Source organism: Syzygium oleosum, unplaced genomic scaffold, assembly GCF_021117445.2.
Source record: "Syzygium oleosum isolate NSW1041296 unplaced genomic scaffold, Sole_v2.1 Sole_v2.06, whole genome shotgun sequence".
NCBI classification, from domain to species: domain Eukaryota; kingdom Viridiplantae; phylum Streptophyta; class Magnoliopsida; order Myrtales; family Myrtaceae; genus Syzygium; species Syzygium oleosum.
Window position 1 is genome coordinate 13,247,958 of NW_026607490.1, and position 18,420 is coordinate 13,266,377.

Genomic DNA, 18,420 nt, shown 5'->3' on the forward strand with positions numbered 1-18,420 from the left:
TCAAAAAACAAAATCGGAACATTTGATGCGTGGATAGACCTTTGATTAATGTCTATCATTGTATAGATTATATAAAGATAAATATTCACTTAATTACATAGCTAATGATCCTTGATATTTGGTTAAGTGTAACCTCACCAAAGAGAGGGAACCGAAGCTCCGATCGGGGCCTCTACAGCCTATCCGTTTGCTTTGTAGTAACGGCGGGCTCCACAAATATATTTATTATTTTAATATACTGGTATCTGCACGCCTTCCCCTCTCCCCCCACATTCCCCTCAAATATTTGTCTTCCCTAGTAAGTGAAAATAACCTCTTGTTGCTTTACATCTCGAGGATCCCGAAGTTCGGGCAAAACCCAGAATGAAGCATTTTTCGATCTTACTTAGGATCGATGGTCGATTAGATCTTTCCCAATTACTTTTTCATCTATTTCAAAAGGAGAGATGATAGTTAGGAGCTCTTACTATAGTATGATAGACTTGGCATATGAACCATATGTCTTGGGTACTCAATCAATACGCAGGAGGGATAATCAAGAGCTCAAATTTTTGTCCGTTTTACAATCAAGTACCTAAAATTTTCTTTTCTATTAAATACCTCAATCTTTCAAATTTGATTCGATGTGAAGCCTCTGATGAATAAAGTTACCACGTCATGTGATTTTTGTGAAAAGTATAAAAAAAATCTTAAAGCTGTTGAACTTATACTAATTCAGTTATAAACTTTTCAAGTGTGTAAATTGAGTACTAAACTTTTTGACGATTTGCCAATATAGTAGGGTTGGAACTTGAGAACCAAACTGGTAGGAACCTATTTCGACTGGTAGATTCCAAGTTCTAGGTAGGTGGAATCTGTAACTTGTTCTTTTCTTGATCAATGTCTTCAAGCGTTTTTGCGGTATTTTTCGGTGTTCGACGATTAGTGTATAATATGGAACCATAAGTATAAGCTTCCTTTATATGACTAAGAATTTTATTTTGTTAATGTTTCATACTTTTCATGTGTCTATATATAAGTTGTGGTCGGTTGATTATAGCAGTAAGTGATGATTATAAAATATTTCAATTAATAATACATGTGGAACCTATGACAAGGTAGATTATAGGTTCCAGAATATGCAGGATAGATTCCAAAATTTAAAAAATAAGGAACTTATTACAACGGGTAGGTTCCAGGTTTTAATAACTGCTCACCCCTACAATGTAGTTCATTCGGCCAATTTCGATCGGAAATTGTTGACGTGGTGGTTTAGTTAACACCGACCATCCTTTGTGGTGTGGTTGGCTTTGACGTGGACAATTTTTAATTTTTTTTCCTTATTTTGTTTTTTTTTCTTTTCGTTACATTGGTGGCCAGTCTTAGGTGATGGCCAACAAGGGCTGGGCGAGGTTTGCCTCACCCACAATTGGTGAGGGCCTAGACAAGGCCGCCCGTGCCCGTGGTCAACGAGGGCCAGGACCTTCGCCAAAGCCCAGCAAGGGAAAATTGCAAAAATTGTCTACGTTAGTGCCAGCGGTGCCACATAGGACGATTAGTGTCTATGTCAATGATTTCCGACCAAAATTGATTGGATGAACTACATTGACAAATCGTCAAAATGTTCACGACCTAATTGCTGGCGACCAAAAAAAAAATTGTTGGCGACCACAGTGCTCTCTATGTTGTGGATGGTCGATCGTCACACTTGCTGTTGAGACCACCCTCGCGATTGTTGCCACTTAAATAGGTGGTGGTGGTTGCCATTCGTTGCGGTGGTCACGATTGAGTTGGTGGTGGTCATTGGGCTGACCATCGTAACTATAGTGGCTCTCAATGGTCTACTACCTTTAACTTCGAGACTCCAGTTCAAACCCCTATTTTTTTTTATTTGGGTTAATACCATGAAAAACTCCAAACTGGTATACCCGTGATAAATTTATCTAAAACTAATTTTTTAACAGCTAAAACCCCCAGCTGGTATACATGTGACATATTTACCCTCCGTTAGTTTCCGTTAAATTTTACCATCAAATTGCTGAGTTAAATGACACATGATAGTTGACGGATGTACTATTTTTGAGATTTTAACCATTGGTTTGTCTCAGGTTTACAAGTTTGTGATTTTTCATGGTATTAATCTAATTTTACACAGGGTAAATTTGTCACAAGTGTACCGGTTTGGGATTTTTGGTTGTCAAAAAATTAGTTTAGGGTAAATTTGTCACGGGTATACCAGTTTGGGATTTTTAGTGGTCAAAAAATTAGTTCGATTTATAAGAAAAAATAATAAAAAATCATCACATAGAAGAGAGAAAATGATTAAAAATTGCCACGTCAACATTTTCCGTTAGCTAAATCGACGATGTTAACTTTAGGACTCGATTGAACCAATTTGATAAGTTTTAAGACTCGATTATAATTTTTGACTTGATAAGTTTTAGGGTTAATACCACGGAAAACCCCAAAATGGTACGCCTGTGACAATTTTACCCAAAACTATTTTTTTTACCACAAAAAATCTCAAACAGGTACACCTGTGATAAATTTATCCAAAACTAATATTTTGACAACTAAAAACTCCAAACGTGTACACCCGTGACAAATTTACCCTCCGTTAGTTTCCGTTAAATTTTACCGTCAAATTGCTGAGTTAAATGACACATGATAGTTGACGAATGTACTATTTTTGAGATTTTAACCATTGGTTTGTCTCAGGTTTACAAGTTTGTGATTTTTCATGGTATTAATCTAATTTTACACAGGGTAAATTTGTCACAAGTGTACCGGTTTGGGATTTTTGGTTGTCAAAAAATTAGTTTAGGGTAAATTTGTCACGGGTATACCAGTTTGGGGTTTTTAGTGGTCAAAAAATTAGTTCGATTTATAAGAAAAAATAATAAAAAATCATCACATAGAAGAGAGAAAATGATTAAAAATTGCCACGTCAACATTTTCCGTTAGCTAAATCGACGACGTTAACTTTAAGACTCGATTGAACCAATTTGACAAGTTTTAGAACTCAATTATAATTTTTGACTCGATAAGTTTTAGGGTTAATACCACGGAAAACCCCAAAATGGTACGCCTGTGACAATTTTACCCAAAACTATTTTTTTACCACAAAAAATCTCAAACAGGTACACCTGTGATAAATTTATCCAAAACTAATATTTTGACAACTAAAAACTCCAAACGTGTACACCCGTGACAAATTTACCCTCCGTTAGTTTCCGTTAAATTTTACCGTCAAATTGCTGAGTTAAATGACACATGATAGTTGACGAATGTACTATTTTTGAGATTTTAACCATTGGTTTGTCTCAGGTTTACCAGTTTGTGATTTTTCGCGATATTAATCTAATTTTACACAGGGTAAATTTGTCACAAGTGTATCGGTTTGGGATTTTTGGTGGTCAAAAAATTAGTTTGGGGTAAATTTATCACGGGTATACCGGTTTGGGGTTTTTGTTGGTAAAAAAAATTAGTTCAATTTAGAAGAGAAAATAATATTAAATCACCACATAGGAGAGAGAAAATGATTAAAAATTGTCACGTCAACATTTTCCGTTAGCTAAATTGACGATGTTAACTTTAAGACTCGATTGAACCAATTTGACAAGTTTTAGAACTCAATTATAATTTTTGACTCGATAAGTTTTAGGGTTAATACCACGGAAAACCCCAAAATGGTACGCCTGTGACAATTTTACCCAAAACTATTTTTTTACCACAAAAAATCTCAAACAGGTACACCTGTGATAAATTTATCCAAAACTAATATTTTGACAACTAAAAACTCCAAACGTGTACACCCGTGACAAATTTACCCTCCGTTAGTTTCCGTCAAATTGAATTAATACCATAAAAAATCACAAACTGATACACTCGTGACAAATGGAGGGTAAAACATAAAACCGGTACATCAGTTAACCGTCGCGTGTCATTTAACAGATCAATTCGACAGTAAAATTTAACAGAACCAAACTGAGATTAAATCTGTCACGATAGTATCAGTTTTGGGTTTTCGGTGATCAAAAAATTAATACGAGATAAAATTATTACGGGCGTATCGATTTGAGATTTTTCGTGATATTAAATCATAAGTATTTAGGAACATATCTCTCTTGTTTTTTTCACCCCCCTTTTGTTTTCCCTCAATTGTCTCCGAAAGGCACATCCGCAGGTGCGGCGAACACAGGACGGACCGGGGGAGGGGAGGGGGGGAGGGTGGCCCCTCGCAACAGAACAAAACACAATCATCTCTTTTCGCTTTTTTTCCCCCCCCTCTCTTTCTCTTCTTTTCTTTTTTTTTTTTTTTTTGCGCTTTCCGCAGCTCCTCCGATCGCAGGACACGCGCGGGCGCGCGCGCACGCCACACAAGCGCGCGCACACAAATCCCCCCCCCCGTCCCCTAATTTCCCCCAATTTGTCTAACTATTAATTTATTTTTCCTGCCCCCCCTTTTTTTTAATCATTATTCCCCCTTTTCCCGAGAGAAAAAAAAATGGCGAAAAAAAAAGCTAGGGTTAAATACCCCTCCTTCCCATTCTCCTTCTCTCTCTCTCTCTCTCTAACCTGACGACCCAACAAGAAGAACAACATTACAGCAAACACTTATTCAATCCTCCGCTTCGCAACCCCGAAATACTCGAGCCTATCGAAAGAGCAAGAGGACGAGGAGGAGGAGGAGGAGGAGGAAGAAGAAGAAGGAAGAAGAAAAAACAAAAAAAAGGCAAAAAAAATTCGTCCTTCTTTTTTTTTTTTTTTTTTTTTTTTGCATTTTAGGGCTCGAAAAATTCAGATTCGATCGTAATCGCAGCTGGGTCTTTTTCCCCTCTCCCTCTCCCTCTCCCTCTCTCTCACTCTCTGCGTCTCTCGATCTTCACGTCTCCCCCCCTTCCTTCCCCTTCCTCCCTCTCGCTCTCGCGCTCCCTCTCTCTCTCTCTCTATCGTCCCAATCGCTTCAGGAGTTTCCATTGATTCACGAGCTGATTCCTCCCGTTCTCCCCCCACCACACCCACCTCGCATTCTCGCGGATTCTTGTTCTTGTTCTTGTTGTTCTTGTCCTTCTTCTTCGCAGCGGACGGGGCCCCCCCTCTCTTGCTCGTGATTCTGCCGCGGGTGAGTTGTTGTCGTCGTCTTGTTTGTTTTTTTTGCGGGTGTCTTTCGAGCTCGCGCATGCGCGCTGCTGTTCTGGGGGATGTAGTGCGTACTGGGTCGTGAGAAATTGGGCGGCTTTCGTACGTTTCGCGATTGGCCGGGTGCGGAATGGCCTTAAAGATGGGTTTTTTTTATCTGGGTCTGGGGGAAAGAATGCTGGGTAGGGGCGCGTTTCGCTTCTGTGGCGGTGAATTTGGAGCTGGAGCTGTTGGGTATCGGTGGGAATTCGGGTCTGGGTTTTTTTTTTCTTCCTCCTTTCTCGCTGGCGGGGTTCGCGGGGTCTTTTTGAGCTTGTTTTCGATTCTCTGTCTTGCAGCGAAGAGGAGGTGGTGGTATGAGGCGCGAGCTCTCGCCGCCGCGGGGTGGAGCGTGCTGATCGAAAATCTATTGCCCGATTGGAGGTCGATTCGAGGGTCCGGGCATGGACACCGCGAGGGAATCCGGGGGAATCGGGGGCGTGGTTCTGATTCCGATGAGGTTCGTGTGGCCTTACGGCGGTGCGAGCGTGTTTCTGTGCGGTTCCTTTTACAGGCAAGGCTGAAAAAAATCTTTGATTTCGAATCTGAAGAGAAGAATTACTTCGAGTGGCTTGATGGGGTTGTATTTCTCTGCTGCTGAATTTGATGAATTGGTTGTCTGTTTCTTTTGTCCTTGTTAATTATGTGAAGATGGTCTGAGTTGATGCCGATGACTCCAGTTGAGGGTTGTCCCACAGTCTTTCAGGTTCTTTGCAGCATACCTCCTGGGTACCACCAGGTCAGATTGCTATACTATGCTTGCTTCTCCTTCTTGTTATCTGGAACGCGTATTTACATTCTGGCTGTTTGTACCTTCGTGAGATGAATGGAAGAAGATATGCATTTTTTCATAGCTTGTGAATGCATATGTGCTCTGAATTTTCTGCACCACACGTTCGAAGATTAGTGTAGAGCCAAAGTACTGTAGTGAAGTTTGATAGTGGACATTGTGTTAGGCTCTCAACATGTGATTTTGATCTGTTGTCATGTAATGATGATTATTGGAGGTTTTGTTTCTATAGGAAGTGTTAGATTCATGAGATTTAGATTTTCTGGAAGAGAACACCTGAAAGATCCATGAATACTTCCACTTGGACATCTCCTTTTTGAGCTTGCAAATCTTTTGTTTGCAGCAGATTTAGATATTCTGAAGGGAGACGTAGAGGTGTAAAATGTGAGGGGAATGAGGTTGATTTGGGAACTTCTCTCCACTAGCACTAGCAATAAGTTCGCGGTGTTTGAGAAGTGGATTTCCTTTCTTTGCTCATTATTGGAAGCATTTTCGATTATGCTAGTGTCATGTGACTGGCGATAAGATAGTCAAGTATGTGATGCCTATGGACGTGTTAAATTTGAGATGTGGTGCATGCGGGGCTTGCTGCATCAGCATAGTTCGTTTCTCTATGGTTCAAAGATGCAATTTCAACAGACTAAACATCTTGCACATCTTTGGCGCAGTATAAATTTTTTGTTGATGGAGAATGGAGACATGATGAACACCAACCTTATGCAACTAGCGACTACGGGATAGTGAACACTATCTTTTTGACAGAGGCTAATTATATTCCAGGGACTCCCAGCCCAGATACCCCCCCGGGTTCGAACATGGAGGTTGATGAACAGGCACGGCGTTTGGTGAGAGCTTGTGACCAACAGCAATTGTTATACCTCCCGGCTTCTGTTTTATGTGATTTGATTGAAGTTAACTGGCTGTAGGGGCACATCTTGTGTCGGGGGGAAACTCTCTATGGAGATTCTTCCATAGAGAGCTAGGTTCTTGTATTCAATCCGATGATTAAATTGAGTGTGTGCGTTGCACTTTGTGTTTGTTTAATTTTCAGTTGATATGTGCATTATGTCTTTCAGATGTCCCTTAAGAATTTCAAAAGTATTCGACACTACCGGTTCTCCCTCTGTCTTAATTCATGGCCGAAAGGCTGCTCCAATTTTCCTTTTGCTTGTTTTTACATCTGCCTACAGGTTTTTTTTTCTAATATATCTGGTCTACAAGTAGACTAATTAGCTTTTTGATTAAAGAAAACTCAGGTCCGCGTAACGGATTGCACATTAATGGAGGCTGTACCAAGGATCTCAGACACTGACTTAGTGGTTTCTCGTCACCGCGTTACTGCATTCTTGACTAGCCACACTGCATATGAGTTACTTCCGGAGTCAGGCAAGGTTTGGATGCTTGATCTCTGGCTATATGCAACTTCAATTGCCATTTGAGCTTTCTTAGTCAGACTTTCTCCAAATATATACATGCGTGACAGGTAGTTGCCTTGGACATTGATTTACCCGTGAAGCAAGCATTTCATATTTTATACGAGCAGGTATTCTTTTCCACATTAATTTTCTTCTTCGTTTTTTTGGGTGCTGTTCTAGTTAGACTTTACATATCTTGGACTAATTGACTAAGGGTATGTAAATGTTGTCCGTGAGGATCCCACAAAGATTGTCCTCACCTGAGTTAGTAGAGTATTTTAATAAAGATTGTAGCCCTCACAGCGTTCTTAAAGTGCTCTTTTTTGGTGATGTCTTGCAGGATCAAAGAGCCATTGCATTTGTGTTTTTCAGACAGTTTTTGTTTAGATTTTTCATGACAACATCCATAGCTTAGACTTTTTATGACCATTTGTTGACGCCATCCTGTAAATCATGTTTATCTTTCTGTTGAAGATGAAGAATCTGGAATTTCTTTGTTTTTGCTCAATGTCTGCAGGGGATCCCTACAGCTCCTCTCTGGGACTTCCGCCGGGGACAATTTGTTGGAGTTTTAAGTGCGATGGATTTTATTTTGATTTTAAGAGAGGTAAGTACTAAATCGAATTGAAGTTGATGTTCGCTCAACTTGCATATTTTTCTCTAAGCATATTCGTTTTTAGTATTCTTCTTCCAGCCCAAATGTTTCAATCAAACATTATGCAGATTTATACGTCCTGAGAGCTGGCTTAAGATTTTTCTCGTTTCATCAGAACCAGCCATGTGACATTATATATGTATTGATCAATAAGGGGATTCTATAAATCTTCTTTCCACCGTTGAGTTTTTAGGATAGTAACGATTTTCAAATATTAGATGGGCATTGAAAGTTGTTAGCCCCTGTTGAATGTTAGTCTCACTTTCTTCCTTTTGATTAAGTTTTGCCTCAATTTTTATAGTTTCCATAAGATTGTCCTGCTTTTTCAGCTTGGAAATCATGGATCAAATCTGACAGAGGAGGAGCTTGAAACACACACAATAGCCGCATGGAAAGAGGGGAAAGCATATTTAAGCAGACAAGTTGATGGGCATGGAAGAGCATTTTCAAGGCCTCTTGTCTATGTGAGTTCTTCAACATCTTGGATCATCAGTCTTGGTCTGGACTATAGTTCTTTGCAATTTGATTATGTTCTTCCTGGATATACATATGTTAAATCAAGTTGGTTGGCAATGAATCGCTCTTGTATAATGTTATATTTTGCGGAGCCTTTCCAGAGCCCCCCCTTTGAGAAGGGATTTCTCTTATATGGAAAAGGTAGATGAAATAATGCGTCTGAAATTGAACTGCATGTGAAACCTACAAGCGGGCCATCTTGAAAGTTAGCCTGAACACTTGAAAAAATAGTGGCTGGAGTGTTGCTTCCTACCAAAAAAGGTTGATGTGAACTGCATGTGATACTTACCAGCAGCCCATCTTTATAGTTTGCCTGAACTCATCCAGAAATAGTGGCCGGTGTATGATATCCTTATCTTGTCAGTTTTTCGTTTGCAAAAATACACTTGTCCACTGATGGTTGGTGGACGAGTGTATTTTTGTTGAATATGATGTTCATGAACTACCTTGTCTCTTGCTTGAGTTCATGTGTCATTGACCTTTTCATTTGGCTTGTAGAGTGAGTTTGACTGACAGCTCGCATGGATTCAAACCTTGTGTCTTCTACATCTTTGCCGACTTTTTTGTTGTGTTTTCTTGTTTGATAGGATTTTTCTTTTCTGATGTGTAGGCTGGGCCATTTGATAACTTGAAAGATGTCACTTTGAAAATTTTGCAAAATGACGTGGCCTCAGTTCCAGTTATTCATTCTTCTTCAGAAGATGGTTCATTTTCGCAGCTACTGCATATGGCTTCTCTTTCTGGGATTCTAAAATGTAAGCTGCATCTGTTAGTGAGTATGGCCATAATAATTCCATTCGTTTACTGATGGAAATGTTTGTTTCTTTGTACAGGTCTTTGCCGTTATTTCAGACATTGTTCTAGTTCATTGCCTGTGCTTCAGTTGCCAATATATGCAATTCGAATCGGCACTTGGATTCCGAAAATTGGTGAACCTAATCGACGGCCTTTAGCCATGTTGAGACCTAGTGATTCACTTAGTTCGGCCCTCAATTTGTTAATTCAAGGTATTACCTTAGTTTTAAGTAGTTTTGACTGCCCTGGTTGTTTCAATTTGGAAAGTATGTGCTTTCTACTGCCAGTTAATTATGGATACATACTTTTCTGCATTCTCATGATAAAAAAGTTTCACTGTGATATATGCTTCTCGAAACTTTCGTTCTACTTAATTGTTCAAAGCTGTTGCTAAGAGGTGGACTTTCTCCCTTCACCTGTGGAAGGTACTTGAAGGTGGAAAAGCCCAGCCTATGGTAAAATGCAAAAAGGTTAACAGAGTACTTTAAGCCATGCTTGTTGTATTTTATTTGTTTTTAACTTTTTGAAAGCAGAAACTATTGTAAGACCCTTGGAAAAGTGTTTTGCGTCCGTAAGTTCTTGTTTTGGTTGCTGATGTAATGTGGATGTTCTAGGGCAAAAAAATATTAATTAGGTGCTTTTAGATTTTGGTTCTTATGCTATGTAACTGTATGCTTTGACAGCACAAGTTAGTTCAATTCCCATAGTGGATGACAATGACTCTTTGTTGGACATTTACTCACGGAGGTATGTCATTTCTTTCCACCAGGAGTACATGATTTCCTTCTATATAGAGAATGACATTAGCATTTCCTGGAATCATATTCCTCTTTTGCTTTTATGTTAAACATTTAGCTTTGACTTTGGCAGTGATATCACTGCTTTGGCAAAGGACAAAGCTTATACCCACATTAATCTCAACGAAATGACCATACATCAGGTATTTCTTTTGTTTGTCTTCTATTTAGCTCTCATAAGTTCCTAACCTGTCAATTTTTTAGCAAAGAATAAACCGATCTTGTGTATGCTCAGAGTTGGTATATTTTCGATGATATTAACAGAAAAAAACTTGTTCCAATTGAATGGCGATTGTTTTCTGTCTAGAAGGAAGCAGATTGTCATTTAAGTTTTATTTTCCTTGTGCGAGCCCTGGCTTTGAGTAGTTTGATCGTCTTCTAAGGTTATTATCCTTGTATGAGCCCTGGATTTGGGTAGTTACATCATCTACTTTGGTTATTTTTGGAATGTTACACATGCTTAAGGTGGCCATGCCAGTTGGAATACTAATCGCTGCTTGATTTGTGCCTCTTCCTGTTAAACAGAGAACCACTTCTGATGTCTGGTTTTTTATTGAAAAAACCAAACTAGTTTTTCTTTGAAGGAAAGAGTATCTGATGAAGGATTTCATTACATTTGATTGCGTGGTTAATTGTACCATGGTAGGACGTGTTTAATATGCATACAAGTGATGGTTATATCCCCATATCAATGATGATTTCTGTTCTATGTTCCATTTTTTGATCATGCTTGAAGAGTTTGTACTGGCGACAAAGTGAGCTATGTGAAACCCCCTGCATTCTCTCTTCATTCATAAATCAAACTTCTTGTAGCTCTGGGGTTAGGGTTTTGATGGAATGTTTAGGAACTAGGTTGTTGCAGCTGGTTTTCTTGAGCTGAATATATTCAGTAGATATCTATAGACGGAATTCAGTATGACAGCTACCATTGAAATGTGAAGCACAATAGGATGTGCAACTACATGAATCTATTTCCAGTTTGCAGCACAGCTCGAGTACTCTGTTTGCCATGTTGAGTGGGGTACATGGAATAGTTCTATTGTTGGATTGTGAAGTTCTCTTATCAATGCATTTAGAAGTTCTCTTTTGAATCTGTCCAAACATGAGACTTTTTGTTTGAAAATATTCATCTGCAGCGACTTGCTTCTTTTTCATTATTAGGCACTGCAGTTGGGACAAGATTCGTATGCTCCTTATGATCTCAGAAGCCAAAGATGTCAAATGTGTCTGCCCTCTGATTCACTGCACAAAGTGATGGAGCGATTGTCAAACCCAGGTATGTGTGTTTTGTCAGTCATATCACGTATTGTCCTTGCTCTCACTGCTGTACACATAGTTGAGAAGTGAGTTCAGGGTCTGTTGAGCTACTCGTTGCTTTACTAATATGCATCGATTTATTAACACACGTTAGTGCACAAACACAAATTTGACATGTGTGGAGCGGCCTCATGTAGTGCTCAAGTCTTCCTAATATAGGAAGACTAATCTTAGCTTTTGCTTGTGACATGATTGGACATGCTTTTTTGGTTGAATTTTCAAAGAAGGAAATATATGTCACATCTTCTGGAAAATTCATTTTGCGTGTCTACTGTTTTGGTCTACTTGGGTTCTGCAGTAAGTTTGGAACGTGCTCATGGTTCCCATGTTGTGGTTGTCCTCGGTTGGGATAGCCAGATAAGCTGTTCTTGTTTTTTCATGCCTGTGTTTTAGACAAAGTGAAAATTTGGCTTCCAAATTGATCAGCGTGTTCACCGGATCGGTTTTGGGTCGTGTCCTGGAGATGTAGTTTTCTGCTTTGTCTTTTCTCCTCCACTCTATTTTTTGTACTTAGAAAACCTTGGGCTGCTTCTTGGACAATTATATATATTTACATGGAAGGATGTAGAATGACATGGAAGCATGTAATTGTCATGGCTGATATTACAGCGAGATCTAGATATGAACCCTGCATTGTGCTAAAAAGGAGATGGCTATTACTTCAGGTATCAGACGACTTGTCATTATTGAGGCTGGCAGCAAGTGCGTGGAAGGTATTGTTACACTTGGTGATGTTTTCAAGTTTTTACTTGGTTAATTGAGAGGCGACAAGTGGAATTATCCGGAAAGGTATATGTTCCGACCATGCAGAGATCACAATGTCTAGACTCCAACGGCTGGCCATTCTTCACGGGAGACTTACCACGGCTGACTCGATCAAACTACACTTCTTCAATCCTTAAAATTGGGTCAGCCTCTTGCTAGCTGGCTTTTTCAAAATTATTTCGGGCTTAAGATGAAGTCCTTCAGAAAATTTGGAGAATTCATCTCTCTCTCTCTCTCTCTCTCAAGATTTGTGGTAATTCCACCCTCCCATGGTGTTTTCTGTCTCCAATGTGCTGATTATTTATGTGGTTGTATATGTTTTGGGAGCATTGGGGCATGTAATAGTCAGGAAAGAGAAGGAAAAAAAATTGCAAAGCAAATCATATGGAGAGGGACATTGAATTATTAGTCATTGTGTATTTGTGCATACTTTTGATGTCTGTGGGTTCCAGGTTTGTGAATATTCTTGTCGCAGTTGAATATGCCAAGGAAACAATTCAACAACTGAACTGAAGATGCATATGCATATTTGAGTCGATTTCTGTCTGCATTTCGCGTTGGGGAACAACCTCCGATCTGTGATGTGTAACATACATTTGTCAATCCAATCGTTCCTAGCACGCGCATTCCATGTGACGTTAAATTACGAAGTCAATCATAGTCTTGTTAAAGCGGGATGTGGCTAGATGGAGCGACCGAATTGACATTGAAGATGAGGATACCCCGTGGTCTAATTGATGGCTAATAGTAAACAGTAGGTGTTTTCTATTCCTACTTTGCTGAAAGAGGCAATAAGAGTTTCGTCGGCCCAAAGTTGCAATTGACAAAACCAAAGAGAAATTCCATCGAGATTGACCGGCTGCTGATCGAAGGTGGGTGATGATAGTTTTCCGCACGTGTCGTGAGTATGTACTACAATCCACCCAAGCTAAAAGGCACGAGCACGACATCGACGTCAAACGAAAACTTATGTTTTCATGGTTTGATGCGGTTCATGTGTTGTACTTCTGAGCTCGTGTGAGCAAGGATTTGATTAATCCAGTTCTCACTTCATGGCAGATGAAGAGCAGTTGCGAAGCGACCATCCGATTATTGATTGAAGCTCGACAAGAAAGGCGACCTTTAAAGTTTCTTCTGAAGGAGACCTTGTTCAGTTTGTACGAAGCAAACCATAGGTGGTTGCATTGCACAATACTCAACTCACGTGTTATGAACAACCTAGGGTCTTATGACGACTTCGGTATTGCCCGGGGATGGATCTTCCCGTATTATCCACCGCCGCAAATGGCGTGTCGAGAACTATGAAGAGCACTCGGATTCTCTGACTATGCGGTGTAGCAAAGGGTTGCGCTATTTTCCCCGTGCAAAACGGGACTTTATACCAAATCTACACTCCAACGCCGCTTCTGCATTTACAAATTCATGCCAAGCCCATGCAAGCATTTGAAGAGAAAAAATCTGGAAATTTTCCATCTAGATAGTATTAATGAGCACAAATGCCTATGTTGTCGTTGAACAACCATTTCGCAAGAACAAGATACCGAAAAGCTTTTAGTTTGCCCATGAATAAATCATGAAGCACTTTTTCCATAGACTCAAAAGGGAGTTAAAGGATGACAGACCCCAATAATCCAGTCCATATAGCATATGAAAGTATTAGAACCATTCTCTCCTAAAAATCTTGACAAAAGGAGCAATTCTAGTCTCGAAATCTACATATAATAACAGCGGAGAGCGGCTAATAGCCACAACCGCCTGCTTATGGCACCGAAGATCATCCCATACTGCACCAAATTAGTGATGAGGCCCTTCTCCAAGCTCTCATCAACATACCTGAAGAGCAGTGATGACTTTGGCCAGGTTATAGTTGGAAAAGCCGAGAGAGCACAAACAATTGAATTTGGGCAAAAGAGTCATCCCAGGACTGGCCACAATCAGCTGAGGAAGTGTCCCTAATGATCTTTGAGATCAGGGATCGACAGAAGGCCATTATTGTTCTTGAAGAAGTGAATGACCAAGTCGGGTCTTGCAGTCTTGAAGTTGACACGGTTGGACACGAACAACGCCGATTCAGGAGACAGACCCACACGAAATAAGAGACCGTGAAAGAGGGTTGATCCGAGGTGGTGGCGCTGAAGATTAATCTGAGTGCGGAAGGTGAAAATGGTGGGCGGTGAAGCAGGGCTTGCCAGAGCGGACATACAATCTATCTTTGCTTTACAACCATTATGCAGAACATCAGTGCACGTTATAGTCACAGTAGTTGTAACAAAGCACGCAAACTTTAACCTGTCACTCTGAAGAGTACTTGTGTATCAGAAGATTCAGACTTCCAAGCCTTTGGAGCTATGGTTTCCTAAAATTATTTTGGCACTTTCCTCAATCTTCTCAATTTGGAAAAATTTTGCGCAAATAAAGAATGAACCTGCAGACATGAGTAACTTAACTTCTTGATCTTATTAAGCCTAAAATCAGGGATCATATAGGCCATGCTTTCAAACGAACATTAAACCTCAAGGCAAGGTATACAGGAAGCCTACGAATAAAGAACCAACTTCAAGGGAGAATACGAAACAATGGACATTGTCCCATGGTTGCACAAGAAAAATGGTAGACGGCTGTTCTCCATTGATACACAATACAGTTTAAAAGAATCAACAGCCAAAACTCTAGCCACAAATAAACAGAATGACAACCTTTAAGGAAAGAGGGACAAACTAATTATTTGGTACCCTGTGCCATTTCATGGAACCAGTGTTCCCATCGCCATATGCTTCTTCTCTCGATATATATCCAGCAATTCCGGAGCTTCCTCGATATGAGGGGTCAAGAACTTCTCCAGGAAATCTTCTTCCGAAATCGTCAACAGGGTAGTCAAGCCAATCTTTGTCTTCATCAAACCATGCGACGATAGATGTTTAAACACCATACATCGAGGACGAATCCGTTTTCTTAAGCTCAGCGACATCAACCTAGGATGTCGCAGAAGAAATGAAGATTCAAACTCCATTTCCTTGACAAAGAATCCCATCACTGCCATTATTTTTTCCTCGGACAACGTCATGCACCAAGGAATCTTCACAAAAGCTCTCATGGCATCATCTCTAGACCAACCCCACCTGCCATAAGCATTGAATTTCCTCTCCCACGTCGATTCGCTCATCCCCACGACCGCTAACATAGCCACAGCAAACTTTGCCGCAGAAGGATCATCAAAGCCCATCTCCTTGGTTTTCTCCACAATTTCCTCGAGGTGATCGCACGACGTTATCATCGTCCTAGACTGACACTTAACTAACCACACAATGCTCGATTCACGCACTCCCTTATCTCTCAAAATCTTGACGAAAGGATCAACTGTAGTCTCGAAACCTTGTAACAATATTCTCGGACTGCGCCTAATAGCTGTAACTGCATACTTATCGCCACGAAGAAAGTCCCGAAGCCTACTGAAATTGGGGATGAGGTGCTTCTCTAAGCTCCTAGTCAATACGTAGGGAGCAGCAGTGATCATTTGCGCCAGGTCAGGGCCGGAAAAGCCGACGGAGCGCAGATACTTCAATTTGGGCAAGAGGGTCCTCTCAGGACTCGCCAAGATCAATCGAGGCCACTTCCTAAAGATACCCGAAATCTGGGATTGAGAGAAGCCATGGTTCTTGAAGACGTCAATGACCGCGTCGGGTCTTGCCGAGGTTTCGAAGTTGACGCGTTCGGAAACGAACAACGCCGATTCCGGGGACAACCCACATGAATTGACGAGGTAAGAGACCGCAAAAGAGGGTCGGTTCGAGGTGGAGGTGGTAGTGGAGATCAATCTGAGAGTGGTGGTGAGCAAGAACAGCGGGCGGCGAAGTAGGGTTCTAGAGAGCGAACTGAACATGGGACTTTTAGACTGACACACAACGGCGAGTACAATCACAATGTCAAGGCACACGTTCGATTTGACTGACCTCTCTTCTTCCTTCTCTCCCTCGCAGATGCACCTTCGTTGAAGAGACGACTTCCAGTCCCGAACGATCAAAACTTCGCAGGTTCTTTGCGAGCGTTCGCGAGGTTCTTCCTGAAAAAGAGAAGGAAGAAACAGCGAATGGTAAAAATTACACTAACCAAGTAAAAAGTCGAGAACATGACATAAATAATCTCTGAACTTTGACTTAATATATAATTTAAATTCCAAATTTTTAATTTATTCAATGCATTCCTTGAACTTTATTCTAATGTTCAATGTGGTTCTTGAACTTTTAATTTATTCAATATTATCCCTGAACTTTTGATACATTAGTCCCTGAACTATATGAAAATGTTCAATGTAGTTCCTGAACTTGAATTAATAGAAGGACTACATTGAATATTTTCATATAGTTCAGGGACTAAATTGAACATGTACAAAAAATACTGAGATCACATTAAACAAATTAAAAGCTCATGGACCATATTGAACGTTAGAATAAAGTTCAGGGACTGCATTGGATAAATTAAAAGTTCATGAACCAAATTGTACATTGGATTAAAGTTCAGGGACTGCTTGTGTCATTATCCCTAAAAAATTTTATTTTTGCCTTCATGAATAGTTTCAAAACCGAAATATGATGTGCACCAATAAAAAAATTATTTTGAGAATCCAAAAGCTGACTTATGAATTCGATTTACCATTTATAATAAACTAAGAGTATTATCAGCGGTTGCAAGTCAAACAATAAAAAATTCTAAAGTCGATATGTGATGGACGCAAATCTCGAAATTGATATAAGTAGTTTGCTAGCGAGTCGATTTAAGAGTACTAAAAATTTGTTGCACGTATTGTCTCTCTCATGAGTATGATTAGCCACCATCCTAGCAAACACATGCTAACATAGCCGTACTAGAATTGTCATGTCTTTGCAGAGAGATATGAGCACGAAGCAATAAATTCCATATCTTTTAAAAATCCCAAAAATTTCAAGATTAGTTTGACTTTAGAAAGGCAGATTTCATGTTAAATCTAGATCATTTAACAAATTTTCTCTACTTCTAGAGTGCACTAACTAGAAGGAAATTTCATGTATTTCTAACATGTGTGCGTGAGCTATTGCATTTAATGTTTCCCCAACTTAATCTATTAGGAGCGAGAAAGGATTAGCAACGCGAGGGATTCTTATATGATCCATTCTGAAGTGCATACAAACACCACCAATAAACTGGAAACAATAAAAAAAAAGGCTATAGTTTCGGCATCAAGCTCATCCCAATAGACCGATTTAACATTATTCTCTTTCTTAAGAATCTCGCTCTAGAAGAAGGATATCAAAGAATCTCCAAAATTTCCCAATCAAGTTCGTGTTCGCCCATCCATGGTTTCCTTGAGTTCTATGGATAGGATAGGAAGGAGTCCATAGGATGCAACCCCGAGGGGCTACAACCTCTGATTCCTAGGTGGAATCTCATCTATTCTTTAATGGCCGTCAATTGGCACCTATCCATATGCTTAGAACTTATTGATGGATGCAGGTAGTGTCGATACATGGTTGTTATGTGAATGATGCACCTGTTGCTTCTATATAAGGCAAGTTAGCTTCAGCAGAAAATCAATGAAAATCATACAGGTCCTTCTCTTGTGGCGGTCCCCTTTGTATTCGTAAGCTATGTAAAGACGACATTCATCTCTACAGCAAGACGTACCTTGGATCTGGATGTTCCAATTGCTACAGCAGGGGATAAGCCGGGTCAAACCCGTTCACCTTCGAGCACGATAGGGGATCTCCCGAAGGATCTCCATCACCGTGGTTGGTCACGGCCTAGACAACTACGACATGTATTGGGTGAGGAGCGAACAAAATAATTACGTAGCCGGGATATTTGGCTTGGGCTTTGGGCAGTGAGTAATATATATGTAATATGTCAATGAAATGAAGAGGCAGAAGCCTTTATACAAATGATTCAAAAAGAGAAATTTCCATTGTTAACATCAAAAATGGTTCTAAATCACTTCCTTGCCTTAGCCTTTTAACAGGTGCGTAGCGCTTTTGAGAGATGGGATTCATACGTTCTAGAATCTACACCGACATATACTTATTCAAGATTACACGCTGCCTCCCCGCGGGGGGCGAATTTGGATCGAGATGGAGATGCTTCCGTGTCAATTACTAGTCTACATGTACTACTAAACGAAAGACAGTTTCAAAATCAGATTTCATATCCATAGTTAGCGCATTCATCCTAGTTAGAAGCTCC

The 18,420-nt window shown here is 40.1% G+C and overlaps 2 protein-coding genes across 4 annotated transcripts; one reads left to right on the forward strand and one right to left on the reverse strand.

The window, feature by feature from the left end:
* Positions 1 to 4,841: 4,841 nt before the first annotated feature.
* On the forward strand, positions 4,842 to 12,719 carry LOC115682834 (sucrose nonfermenting 4-like protein). 2 transcript variants are annotated; one of them, XM_030607191.2, is made up of 14 exons: positions 4,842 to 5,104; positions 5,460 to 5,674; positions 5,812 to 5,899; positions 6,619 to 6,795; positions 7,207 to 7,341; positions 7,434 to 7,493; positions 7,883 to 7,972; positions 8,350 to 8,484; positions 9,147 to 9,291; positions 9,370 to 9,543; positions 10,015 to 10,078; positions 10,202 to 10,271; positions 11,290 to 11,404; positions 12,111 to 12,719. In XM_030607191.2, exons 2-14 carry the CDS (start codon positions 5,565 to 5,567, stop codon positions 12,200 to 12,202), a joined length of 1,455 nt encoding a protein of 484 aa, XP_030463051.2. In that variant the 5' UTR covers positions 4,842 to 5,104; positions 5,460 to 5,564; the 3' UTR covers positions 12,203 to 12,719. The 2 variants fall into 2 exon arrangements, with proteins under 2 accessions (XP_030463051.2, XP_030463050.2); XM_030607190.2 differs by lacking the exons at positions 4,842 to 5,104; positions 5,460 to 5,674 and having other exon boundaries at positions 5,741 to 5,899; positions 7,198 to 7,341.
* Positions 12,720 to 13,660: 941 nt separating this feature from the next.
* LOC115682838 (transcription termination factor MTEF1, chloroplastic-like) lies at positions 13,661 to 16,290 on the reverse strand. 2 transcript variants are annotated; one of them, XM_056312166.1, is made up of 2 exons: positions 14,943 to 16,290; positions 13,661 to 14,354 (listed from the first exon to the last, which is right to left on the reverse strand). In XM_056312166.1, the coding sequence occupies exon 1, from the start codon at positions 16,088 to 16,090 to the stop codon at positions 14,954 to 14,956; it is 1,137 nt and encodes a 378-aa protein (XP_056168141.1). In that variant the 5' UTR covers positions 16,091 to 16,290; the 3' UTR covers positions 13,661 to 14,354; positions 14,943 to 14,953. The 2 variants fall into 2 exon arrangements, with proteins under 2 accessions (XP_056168141.1, XP_056168140.1); XM_056312165.1 differs by having other exon boundaries at positions 13,661 to 14,635.
* Positions 16,291 to 18,420: the final 2,130 nt, after the last annotated feature.